Source organism: Pyxicephalus adspersus, chromosome 12 (assembly GCF_032062135.1).
Source record: "Pyxicephalus adspersus chromosome 12, UCB_Pads_2.0, whole genome shotgun sequence".
In the NCBI taxonomy this organism is placed as follows: Eukaryota; Metazoa; Chordata; class Amphibia; order Anura; family Pyxicephalidae; genus Pyxicephalus; species Pyxicephalus adspersus.
Genome location: NC_092869.1, coordinates 49305456 through 49318806, shown reverse-complemented (window position 1 = coordinate 49318806; position 13351 = coordinate 49305456). Strand labels below are relative to the sequence as shown.

At 43.4% G+C, this 13351-nt stretch overlaps 1 protein-coding gene across 7 annotated transcripts in view; it reads right to left on the bottom strand.

Moving 5' to 3' along the window:
* ABCD4 (ATP binding cassette subfamily D member 4) overlaps positions 1-13351 on the bottom strand; it is a 19203-nt gene extending 5852 nt beyond the window's left edge. Inside the window, exons 1-17 of one of the 7 annotated variants that reach the window (XM_072428858.1) lie at positions 13227-13351; positions 12519-12637; positions 11826-11953; positions 11424-11563; positions 10954-11070; positions 8787-8912; positions 7854-7904; positions 6934-7028; positions 6717-6838; positions 6177-6268; positions 3694-3777; positions 2350-2555; positions 1898-1989; positions 1681-1717; positions 1089-1138; positions 801-853; positions 643-719 (exon numbers count right to left, since the gene is read on the bottom strand). In XM_072428858.1, the coding sequence (XP_072284959.1) occupies positions 643-719; positions 801-853; positions 1089-1138; positions 1681-1717; positions 1898-1989; positions 2350-2555; positions 3694-3777; positions 6177-6268; positions 6717-6838; positions 6934-7028; positions 7854-7904; positions 8787-8912; positions 10954-11070; positions 11424-11563; positions 11826-11953; positions 12519-12637; positions 13227-13336 (1699 nt within the window). In that variant the 5' untranslated portion in view covers positions 13337-13351. Of the gene's footprint in view, positions 1-642; positions 720-800; positions 854-996; positions 1139-1680; positions 1718-1897; positions 1990-2349; positions 2556-3693; positions 3778-6176; positions 6269-6716; positions 6839-6933; positions 7029-7853; positions 7905-8786; positions 8913-10953; positions 11071-11423; positions 11565-11825; positions 11954-12518; positions 12638-13226 lie in introns of those variants that run through there. The other 6 variants (XM_072428859.1, XM_072428860.1, XR_011923108.1 and 3 more) reach the window with 6 other exon arrangements.

The following is a 13351-nucleotide window of genomic DNA, read 5'->3' as shown; positions in this document are numbered from 1 at the left end:
TATGTTTTAAAAATCACCTGTTTGGTGTTTCTGGGATTGATTTTTGATGTGGTTTGCACCTTTGATGTTGTTCAAACGAATACATTTAAATATTTTTCTTTGCCAAATGAACCCATGTCTTTTCTTGTTATTTTCCTGTTTGAGATGAAAATGTTTGTTAATAAATTAGAAATATATGATTTATTGTTTCTTAAGTGCTGCCAGAAAAGTCCTATGTTCTTTCCTGTTTGTCTGTATATTGGTATCGAAAAAGGGATGTGACAGCTGTTAAAATAATAATCAGCTGCAAAAAAGGATACAAACTTTTGTACTACTCCAGATTATACTATAACCAGTAGTAAAGTAAAACAGAGAAAAAAAGATCTGAAAACTGAAGAAAAAAATAAAATTACAGTCTCCCTGCCTCCATTGCATCACAGTCCTTTTCTGACTAATTACAGTGAACATTCACAATCACCATACAATGCCAGGTGTGCTGATAAGGTCTGAAGAACATATAAAGCTGACTCTGTACAGGACCATCTCAACCCTTTGAATGACCCTGCTCCATGAATGAGACCAATCACGTCCAGACATCCCCTTTTGGCCGGTTCCACTTACTACAGCCTACATGCAACACAGATATGCAATTATTAATCTTACCTGCATATTTAGGTTGCAGATAGAAAAGGCGAGAAAAGGCCAAACGCTGAATTTCTCCAGGAGACAGAACCTCTGACCTGTAAAAATATAGTAAATACAAACGGGCCAAATCACACCACATGTAAACAAACAAAAAAAAAGGATGTAATGGGGCTTACCAGTTCCAGTCCACTGCGTGGTCCAGACCCCCTGTCCTGCTAACCAGAGATGTCTGTCACAAAGAAAATGACATGAAGATATAGAGGGAGTCCCGTGGCATCATATATCAGACAACCAGTATGATGTAGGCCTCCATACCCCCCTGTATACGAGCTAGGAGAACTAACTGGTGAATGAGGTAAAGGTGGTAATTACTCTGTGTTTGCAGCACATTAAAGAATGGAGCCAGAAGGAGATCCACCACACTTTCCTCACTGCAGTAAATGTGAGGGTTTCTCTTGTCTTACCAGGCCTGACATATCCAGTGATCTGAGGATTCTCTCATCATCCATCCGACCTGAGATGGAGAAAAGAAGTGTGGGAAATATGTATCTCAGTAGAGCCTTTCCAAAACCCCCTGCAAGGCAAGTGACTGTTCAACCCCCCCTCCCCCACCAGAAACAGAATTGAATAATTTATTTGTCCCCCTCCATCAAGAAATATACCACTGCACCTTCTCTGCCTCCACAGATATATCACTGTAGTGCCTTCCTCTCTGTAGATGTGCTACTACACCACCACAGGCGCCAAAGATGTGTCCCTCCAACTGGAACTGCAATGAAACTTCTGAGATTTCCTTTGCACTGCCTCCCTTTTCAAAGATATGTCACTGCACTGCTTTTCTCTCCAGAGAGTCAATGAATCAATATACCCTGATATGTATCAATGCAATGCACATGTGCCACTATACTGCCTTTCCCCACAGAAATGTGTCACAGTATCTCCTCCCAATCAAGAAAAAGGTCTTTTCCAGGGATGTGTCATCACTGTACTTTTCCAGACAATTCAGCAGCTGATGGAAGTCAAACAGCATACTAACCCTAACCCCAGATAACTCACCTGAACTTGGGTATATTTCCTTCAGTGGGTAGATGACCTAAAAAAAGAAAACACTTTGTGAGTACAGTAGCAGGGCACACATGATTGCCATATTGTACACAGTACTAGAAGTGCTATTGCATGCTTTACTTAGCAAGGCAAGACACCAGCAAAAGGTGCACTGCAGACGGCTCTCGCTTTTCTATACAGGCAGAGACAAAATATGTGGGAGCCTCACCTGCTCTCTCAGGCTTCCATCACTCAGAAATAGCTTTTGTGGCAGGAAAAGAACACCATGAGGACCAAACTGAGTGAAGACAGAGACCCGACCTAAGGAGGTATATAAACTTGTGAGAGAGGAAAAGGGAGACGTGAAAACACAAGAAGGAAGACTGTCTTTGACACTCACAGGAACAAGATGGAGGCATGACTGGCAATCAGTGGCAAATTAACAAGGGAGGTAACCAAATACAGCTGTCCAGACAATGTAGCTAACAACCAAAAGATGAAACCTCTGTAGGATACAGAACTCAATACAAGTCTATTTAACTAAACAAGGAAAGACAAGGAACCCGTGACAGATGGTGAGAGAGGAGAAGACAAAAAGTTAAAGGTGATAGGGAGGGCAGGAGACAGAAAGACCAGAAGAGTGGAGTCTATTGCTCACACATACAGTGACTTATGACTTACCATGTTTGATCTTCCACAGTCCTGCTAGAACACGCAAAATGGAAGATTTTCCACTGCCAGTTTCTCCACTTATCAGGAGATTGCTCCCCTCACTTATATGTAGACTGAGATCTCGCACCAATGTGCACTCAGATCCTGGAGCAGTTATTGTTACATCATCCACAATAAATACAGCATCCCCAAGCTGTGACTTCTCTGGAGAGGACCTGGTAATGGCAGAAGTGAGATTTATCAATTTCAGGTATGGACGAATCCACCTATACAGATAACAATGTTGGGTCATGTATGTGAATATAGAGATAAAGGTGTGTCAAGTCAACCCTCAATATCTATATATCTTAGCCCTGAATATAGATGTAAAAAGAGATGCTGATACCCATTAAGCTTGAAAGGTTGACATGGTCAACCATCAAACACAACTACAACTTGAAAGATCTGAAGTCCGGGCTCAGATTGGCGAGTGTTGATGTTTATAAGTCCACCATGAGGAGAACACTGAACAGCAATAAAAGACCCTCTGCATGGCAAGTGATAATTTAATGATTTGGAGAAAGAAAAACATGTCATTCCAGCATCCCATCTGTGAAACATGGTGGTGTGTTCTGGTTTGCATCTGGGCCTGGATGGCTTGCCATGATTGATGGAACAATGAATTCTGAACTATATCAGAGAACTCTAAAGGAAAAGGTCATGACATCTGTCTGTGAACTGAATCTTAGGAGGCAGTGGGTCATGTAGAAAGACACACGCAACTTGGTTTACCAAAATATAGTTAAAAGTGAAATAAAAGAAAAGTTCTGGAATGACCAAGTAAAACCAACGAGAATGTTGTGGAAAAATATAAAGCAAGATACCAAGTTGACGTGCAGGATTGATTAACAGGTACTCCAAATGTTTAATTTTAGTTATTGCTGAACAAGCGACTGACAACATATACTCAGAGCATGTTATGCAAGAATTTTTCTTCAAAAAATACATGACCAAATATAACACCTTTTGTTATATTTGTTTAACAAGGTTTGCTTCAACTACTGTTGTCATTTTTTTGAAAAAAAGTTGATTTTGTAGGTCATTCACATAAAAGAACTTTTAAAGGGTTCACAAACTTTCAAGCACCACTATGTATGGTATGTAGGTAGGTATGGACATTTCAATATATATATATATATAAATAGTGAAATGCCAGGTGTTGAAAACATCATAAAAAAGTCGAATTTTGGTTATGGGTGCATATTATATATGCATACATAGACATAGAATGGAATGTCAGGAATAGAGACCCAAATATGTACATGTAATGGCATCTCACATACAGATTCTCTGATAAAGAAGAACACTACACACTTATCTTCTTCTTCTTCTTCATCTGGACTTGAACCCTTGTATTCCTGTAAAATCTTTATCATCACCTCCACCAGCTCCCCAATCCTAAGAAGATACAAATCACTGAATTTTAGTAGCGAAACATCCTCCCCCATATCACACTCACCCACTACTATCATCAGCCAGAGTCCCTCCCACATATCACACACTATAATCAGCCAAAGTCCCTCCCACATATCACACTCACCCACCGCTATTATTAGCCAGAGTCCCTTTCACATATAACACTCATTCACCGCTATTATCAGCCAGAGATCTTTCCACATATCACTCCTACCCACCACTGTTATCAGCCAGAGTTCCTACCACATATGAAACTCACCCATCACGATTATCAGCCAAAGTCCCTTCCACATATCACACTCTCCCATCACTACAATCAGCCAGAGACCTTCTTATGTATCACACTCACCCACCACTACAATCAGCTGAGGTCCTTCCCACATATCACACTTATCCACCACTATTTTAGGCCAGAGTCATTTCCACATATCACACTCACGACTATTATCAGCCAGAGAGCGTTCCTCCCACATATCACACTCACCCACCACGGTGATAAGCTAGTGTCCCTTTCACATATCACATTCACCCACCACTTTTTTTTTAAATATCTTTTTTTATTGATGGCAAGACAATAGAAAACAAATACAGTAAAAAAAGAAGACAGTGCAAAAAAAGACATACAATATAATCAAGTGCAGAGTACAAAAAAAAAGATAAACAGAAAGAAAAGAGAAGTGTAACGGGCCCCAAAAAGACCCTAACACAAATAACATTACTGCAGACATGAAATACATCCCAAAATATTGTCTGTGCCCCTTAATTTTTTAATTTTATAAAAGTGACCGAATATACATAGAAAAACTAGAAAAATAACCACATAACCAGGGGACAAAACCAAGTCCCAAAAAACTAAGATATACCCTTGAACAATCGGTAGACTGTTCCTCTACCTTCCAAGAAATCGCTTTACAAAGGAAAATATAAGAGAAAATAGGATTTTTAGATCATTTCCCTCCCACAGATAAACATGCGCCCTTACGTCAAACAAATCTCTAACTAGTTACTCCCAAAGCCCTCAAGTCACACCAAATCATATGGCGAAAAGTTTCTATAACAGCCTGCAGCTGAGACGGAGGTAAAGAATACTGTAAGTATTGCATCCACGTTGCAAAAAACTTTTGTGGGTGAGTGTCTAAATGTTTGGTGTCTTTAGTTTTGTCAATGAACATGAGGGTTTGCAAATAATTAGTACATTGTGTCAATGTGGGAGGTTGGGGTTCCATTCATTGTTTCAATATAGCTTTTTTAGCTGCCAGCAGACAAAGATGATCAAATTTAGATAAACCAAAAGCCACACTAGAGGATGGTTCTCTATGAAAGAGTGCCAAATGAGGTGACAAAGAATGGGTATGTCCAGTAACCCAGGCAATATATCGAAAAACTGATTTCCAAAAGGCAGTAATTGCCAGCCAGTGGAAAAGCACACTTAGGGGAAGCCACTATTCTCTGAGCCACCACACTAGAGTGAAACTGCAGATTCAACGCATAATACGCTCTATGGATAATTTTAAATTGCAGTTCCCGCCACACTTCACTAACAATAGATTTTCTGACAAGGGACCAGCTAGCCTCCGAATAGTTCCAACATATCAGACAGAATATGGGCATCGTAAGTAATCAGCCCATTTGGCCAAGAAAGAGGCTTCCAATAATAACGGGTGGATATATGATATTCAATGTCAAGGAATGTCAAGATGTGTGCGGGCCCAGCATTCAACCTAAAGGAAGAGGTATAGGCGGTATGGTATAAGTGCCTTGCTGCGGGAAAAAAACAGACTTGACCAGTAAATAGTACAGAAAGTGTTGTGAGGGGAGGGCAAACTTAGCCCTAAGGACATTAAACGATAATAAACAGTTGGTGTTATCCAACAAATCACTCAATTTCTCAATACCTCGCCTTGCCCATAATTTATAGGCGTTGTATTGCAATCCCTGACAGAAGCTAGGTGACGAATACAGTGGCACACACCACTTTTTTTAGGCAAAGCCCCTTCCGCATATCACACTGAGCCATTACTATTCTCAGCCAGAGACCCTCTCTAAATATCACACTCACCAACCACTATAAACAGCCAGGGTCCCTCCCACATATCACACTCACCCACCACTACTATTGGCCAGAGTCAATTCCACATATCAAACTCACCCACCACTATTATGAGCCAGAGTCCCTCCAAAATATCACACTCACCCACCATTATCAGCCAGATTCGCTCCACATATCAAACTCACCCAGAGTCCATTCCACATATCAAACTCACCCAACACTATAATCAGCCAGAGTCAATCCCACATATCACACTCAATTATCACGATCACAGGCCAGGGTCCCTCCTACATAGAACGAATACCACATTCCCTCCCGTTTCCACACTCACCGATGTGTATACCCAGCCACGTCACACAGATTGCTGGATAAATCAATGATCTGACTGAAGCAGCTAACCAGGTAGATGGAAACAAATGCATTCTGTGGAGAGACACCCAGTGTAAAAAAGGAAGGAAAGCAGGCAAGGAGGGTGAAGGGATACAGAAGGGGGTGTATTAGGATACAGAAAAAGGAAGGAGGGTAAACAAGATTGATGGAGTGTATCTAAACTCCAAATGAAATGTTAAATAAAATAAATCCCTGGCTAGCGGTGGCTTTTTTTTAAGCACATGGGAACATGCTGTGCATACTTGCTGATTATGGCAGAAGTTCACCACCTACTAATGAAATTAGTTCCACTATAATAGGAAAAATGGGGTGGAGAGGAAAAACAAGAAAAGCAAGGGGTCTGGAAGAAAAACAGGAATAGATATACAATAGGACTAGTAACAATACAGGTGAAAACAGGGATAGAAGAGAATAGAGGATTACAGGAGGAAAAAAGCAGGTGTGAATGTTTTTGATGGGGGTGGGAGAGTTAAATGGTCACCTTGCTGATGAGTTCACTTAGTTCGCCAGCACTCAGGTCATTGTACACTCCAGAGAAGATGGGAATAGCGATAATCATATAACTCAGAATTCCACCCAGATAATCAAAAGTGTTTGTTCCAACTGTCAGTAAGAGAGTTCAGCAATTATTCACTTGTCTGACCATAGCCGGGATTCACAACAAACCTTAAACACCATTACCCCACTTCTGTACTTACAAGACAGCCAAAGTTCCTGGTACATCAGATCTTTCTGCGTTGCAATGAGGCACTTCAGACGGCGCTCTGTTCTTGCGTATTCCACAGAGCCAGCTCTGGAAAAGAACACAGACTCTTTAGAGTCATATGACACAGACAGGGGAGAGCTGGGGAGGAGTACTGGGAAGTATCAGTCATACTGTCATTGTATGCAGGTACAGGGGGCAGGTTGGAGTGATGTGGGCAGTGTCACGCCTCCCTCCTGTGTAGTCACATGACACATTGTAGAAAAAAGTAGTAACAGGGTCTTGTCAAAGGTTGGTATGTATGATGAGTATCACAGATCTTCAGCTACTCCTTACAAATCCACCAAGACAAGTTGTGTGATTGCCTAAAGCAGGGGTCGGCAAAGTTTTATGGCCACTAGGCCATTTATGGGGTATGCGGGAGCACACTAGACTGGACCCGTCCTAATGGCTCCTCCGACCACAAGGGAACGCCCCTGAAGTGAAATCCCTCTCCTCCGTATGCATTGCAGAGGAGAGGGATTTACCCTCAGGGAGCTTTCCATATTTACCGCGGCGGCAGAAGTATCAACGCCGGCCGCGGTAAATAGTGGAGCAACTGCAAGGGGGCGGCACCAGAGCTCCTAAGGCTCCTCGGACGCCGGTAGTTCTTAACGCCCCCTGGTTGATCCTGCCTGCATTAGGCCGGATCAGCCAGGAGGCGTTAGGCCGGAACGAACTACCGCCTAGGCCATATCTGGCTTAAAGGTCGAAGTTTGCCGACCCCTGGCCTAAAGTATCAGAATACAATGTTCATTGCCAGTAAATGTCAAACTAGGAATCTAATTGGCTAGTGTTGATCACCTCTGATTTATAAGCCCTGGGAGGCAATTTGTCTCTGAACCCATTATCAGAAGACAAATTAAAAACTCTTACCTTGTGAAAGCTGCGGCTTCAGCATTGACGCGGATCTGTACATGTTTGAAACTGCAGAGGAAAGTGAGAGAAGTGATAGATGCAATTTATTACTACTGGGAATTACTATTACTGAAATTATGTTACTGGGGTGACTTAACATTACTGGGGTTCACCATTCCTGGAATTACTTTTTACCAAACCTATTTTCAGAAAACCCAAACAGTTTAACGTTGACACAGGCCATCTCAGTTGCTTCTGCACACCTCCACACTAGGCAAGATGAACAGCCAGGAATGCCACTCACACTTACAGAACCCTTCAGACATCATCCAACAGGCAGGAATGCAATCCACATTCACCAGACATCTCACTCATTTACTGTATCCTCACCCAACATGAGGAACATCATCCCCATTCACCAGTCTTCTCACATATTCTCCTGAAAGACAGAAATGCAATCCACACTCAATGCACTGCTTACTCAACAAGCAGGGATGCCATCCACCTTTACTGGGCTCCTCATGGACAGGCAGCAATGGCATTCACACTCACTGGGCCTTTCACTTCACCCCGACTCAGGCAGGAATGCTATTGTCTTCCCTAGAACTGGTGACATTCACAATCAGCAAATCTCCTCACCCGACATGCAGAAATGCCATCTTCACTCTCAGTCCTCACTAGACTCGCAGGAACCCCTTTCACATTTTCTCCTACCTGACAGGCAAAAAAGCCATCCACACTCACTGGATCCCTTACCAACGCATCTCAATGAAATGAAATCCTTCCACACCCGCCATACCCTCAGCTATTTACCTTCTCCTAACAGGCAAGAACACCATGCATCATCATATAGCAGGAACCCTACCCACCCTCGCCAAACCCCTTACCCACCTGGCTGGCAGAATTCCCTTCCACACTCACCTGATATATAGGAATTGTATCTACACTCACCGAAAGTCACCCTCCAACTTCTCCTGCTCAACTAGTTTTGGGATAACTGGACCCATTAGAAGTTTATTCAGCAGAGATCCGATAACAAAATATCCAAAGATGGACACAGGACCCATCCAGCCCGTACTGTTAAAAAAAAAAAAGAATAAAAAGGATAAGAGAACATTATCAACTTAAATTTACAACAACAGGAAGAGCAGTGTCATATTATTATTAATATTATTATTAATAAACAGGCTTTCCATAGCGCCAACATATTACGCAGCGCTGTACATTAAATATAGGGTTGCAAATGACAGACGAATACAGACAGTGACACAGGAGGGGAGGACCCTGCCCCAAAGAGCTTACAATCTAGGAGTCGGGGAATTAACACATAATTAGGGAACATATGAAGTGGTGGGAAGTAGTGAAAGTTTCAAAAGACAGACAGAAGGTAAGTGGGACAAGAACTGTGGAGGGATTTGAAGGCAAAGCACAGCAGCTTGAATTCGATTCTAAGGTGAAATGGAAGCCAATGAAGAGAACTACAAAGAGATGCAGCGGAAGAGGAGCGGAGGGAAGGATGGATGAGTCTGGCTGCAGCATTCATAATAGATTGTAGAGGAGAGAGTCGGGTTAGTGGAATACCAGAGAGGAGGAGGTTACAGTAGTCCAGACGAGAGATAAGAGCGTGTACAAGGAGTTTGGTGGTCTCTGAGGACAAGCAGGGTCAGATTTTGGAGATGTTGTGTAGATTAAAGTGACAGGACCTGAAACTGTTCTGAATATGGGGGGTACATGAGAGTGCAGAATCAGGTGAGTGAGAATGAGGTGACACCAAGACAACGTGCCTGGAGGGAGAGACGAACAACAGTGTAAAACTCATGACAGCAGTCAGGAAGAGAAAGGCACTGCCATAGCAAACTGCCAAGTGAGGGCAGAGGCACAAATTACTGCAGGGAAATCTCACTGTGAGAGAGGCAGGGACACAAACAACTATTCACAAATATTGATAATATATGACAAAAACAGGTTATGGTGTATTGGTTGGAGCAGGGGTCGGCAACCTTTACTATCAAAAGAGCCATTTTGCCCCCTCTTCCACAAAAAAAAAAAAAAAAAAAAAAAGTAGTCTGGAGCCAAAAAACATAACACAGCTTATAAACTTTTAAAAGTTTTAATCTTTTTTTTTTTTTTTTATTTTACCTCTTACAACAACAGAATACAACAAACAGAAGTGCAGTGTACATGTGTAGGCCTACTTTCAAATAAATTAAACACTGAACTAGGCCACTAGAAGCTTCCATCTTCTAACGTATCATCCTGTTACATTAGCTGGAGGCTTCTAATGTAACGGGGTAGATTTTCTTGATGGGGGAGTTATTTAAGTTCTGACGATGCCTTAGTGTTGACATTTTAGGGGGGGGTTAGCCACAGGTGTCCCCCACCTGCACTTCTAATTTTGTTTAGCTGTACCCAACCCCCCCCATTCCAGAGAAATTGGGGTTACGGTGCTAGAAGCCTCCAGCAATGTGTAACAGGGTAGATTTTTTTGATGGGCAGAGTTCTTTATGTTCTGATGATGGTCTAACGATGAAATGTGAGGGGGTGTTAGTCACAGGTATCCCCCACTTGCACCTACATTTTTTGGTTTTGTACATCTTCCTGTTCCAGAGACATTGGGGTTCAAAGTAGGGAAGGGGGCAGGGTAGTGTAGTATGACATTTCTAGTTTTGTGACAGGTAGGTATAAATTTGGGGTTCGCACCTGCTTGCTATGTAAGTCGCTCCTTGCGATGCAAATTTAACTTCGGTCTTCTAGACACACTTACTTTTAAAACAGCAGCCCCGATGTTCAATTTTCACTATTTTTTTTATAATTATGACCCCAATAATTTGAAAGCTGATTAGGGTGGCGAGATGAAATTTGGCGTACTGCTAGCTATGAGGGTCCCCTGTGTACCCTGAAAATTTCAAGTCGGTAGAACATACTGTTTAGGAGATATAAAGGTTTGTACTGGGTGAGATGTAAGGCTTTTTTTTGTTAGAACACCGAAGGAGAATCCCCCTCTTCCACAGTGTCTACCTGAGGATCAGGGATCCCCCATCAGCGGCAGAAGGGAGCCACAACAAGGAGGCTGAAGAGCTGCGGGATGCCGACCCCTGCGTTGGAGTAATGCACTAACCTGATGGCACACTGATAGGAGTAATAGACAAGTGTGAAGGGTGTAGTAAGAATTTTACTAGCGAAACTGGTGAGTTCTCGGCACAGACGCTCCACATCCTGTGTCATTCTCTGATCTCTGGGAAAAAAAAATTAAAAATAGTCAGGGTTGCCTTCTGCTGTCCACACACACACACACACACACACACACAAAACATGCCAAGGCCAACACACAAACAGTGCCCCCCACAGACAGAATCCCACACACATACAGTGACCCCTCCACAAACACACACACAGCTCCCCACAGATGGAATATTACACACATGCAGTGACACACACACACACACACACACACTGCTCCCCACAGATGGAATATTACACACATGCAGTGACACACACACACACACACTGCTCCCCACAGATGGAATATTACACACATACAGTGACCCCTCCACACACACACACACACACACACACACACACACATACGGGTTATCTACATGGCTGTGCTCCACACTCATCGTGTAGTAGACTTGTCTGGTGAAGTAAATTTGGTGCAGATATTGTGTCATCACCTTCCGACAGTTCACATAGACCAGCTTACTAATGTACTGCTCTGCGCTGCGCAGCTAGAAGACAAAACAAGCCATGAAATACCCAAAACCACAAACTATTCCACAACCAATTAAAGCCCACCATATAGATTACATACACCTGGGTTCCTGTTCCACTTCCTGATGGCAGATAATACACAGAGCTAATTTATCTACATGTCTTGGCAGCAGGCTTCAGTCTGAAGACCACAGAAGACCTTACCGGACAGACTGAAGAATAATGGGAATAACAAAGTCTCTCTCGTCAGATAAAATGATAGCGAAAGATAAAACTCACCATAGAAATGATGACGATCAGAGCTGCAGACAGTACTGCCAGCCTCCTAAATCCGGAAAGGTCTCGATCAGACAGAACACCATAGAACTGACTGGGCAGAATACCAATCTGGTAAATGACCAGCTGTCCTGTACAGAATTAGAAATAGACTGTGAAAAACATATTTCCTATGCCAGAGAAAACACCAAATCTGCTTCACCACAATATAGGCGGGGAACTCCCAGAATGTGCTAGAAGAGCGGTACTAGACCAGGCAGCAGGATAGTGGAAGGTTAAGAAAGGAGGAGAGGATGCAGAAAGATGGTACCAGGCTGGGTGGCAGGACAGTGTTAGACTGCCCAGATGACATGACAACATGGTGGAAGATTAGACAGAAAACAAGAAAGGATGTTGGAAGGTTGGACAGAAAGATGAGGCTGGGCAGAGTACACAGCAGAATGGTGGATGTCGGGTAGACAGGTGGTCAAACGCTGGGCAGTAGGATGAGCACAATAAGGGATCAGTGTCCGGCCTGTCCTAGGCCACCAATACACAACAATGAAGTCTATGTACAGCATGGAGTTTAATATTGGCTTCAATATCTTACAAACACCACAAGAGGTTGGTGCCTATTGCCCCTCACTCGCGCAATGGCTCCCCATATATACAGCATCCATCCCATTCTATGTACCCAGAGGTATGGGGGTCACTCACCTGTCAGGGCAACTGTCAGCAATGTCATCAACATCAGTGTATTCTGAGCTGTCCATCGTGGGAAGAGAATAGCCTGCAGAGCAAAAAACCTGCGAATGAAGACCCGGTCCAGACGAGGCCTAAAAAAAGATACAGAGAGGGAGGGGGACAGAGTGCTATGTACTATAGAACCCCCAATTAGCCCTGTATGTTCCCATTATAGAGACCCTGCTCAGTATAAACCCCATACATACGATTCCCTCACACAAAGTTACCCTACGTGCCCCTCACATGGCACAAAAGTCCCCCTACACACCCCTCAAATAGGCACATCCCCCTATGTGCCCCTCATACAGCAGGCAACTCCTCCTTATCTCCCCATATACGGCAGGCGCTTCTACTTTATCCCCCCGTATACGGCAGGTGCGTCCCCTTTATCCCCCCATATATGGCCTCACACGGCACGCACCCCCCCCACACACTCCTAATACGGCACGCACCCCCCCACGCGCCCCTAATACGGCACGCACCCCCCCCACACGCCCCTAATACGACACCATCAACCCCCCACGCGCCTCACTCGGCACACACATCGCTATATACCCCCCATACACCATATACGTCCCCTATATAACCCCCTTACACACCTCGTACAGCATATACACCTCCCTTACAATATAGATATCATAATACAGTATACTGCCCACACCGTAAAGACTCTTCTCTTACTTTTCTCCTCGGTTGGCCCTCACACCTCTCATTCCCATCGGCGGGTACAAGGGACACTTACTGTGTAAACCCGGATCCGGAAGTGTCGCCGCTCTGTATATCACCGCCATTTTGTTGGTTATCGA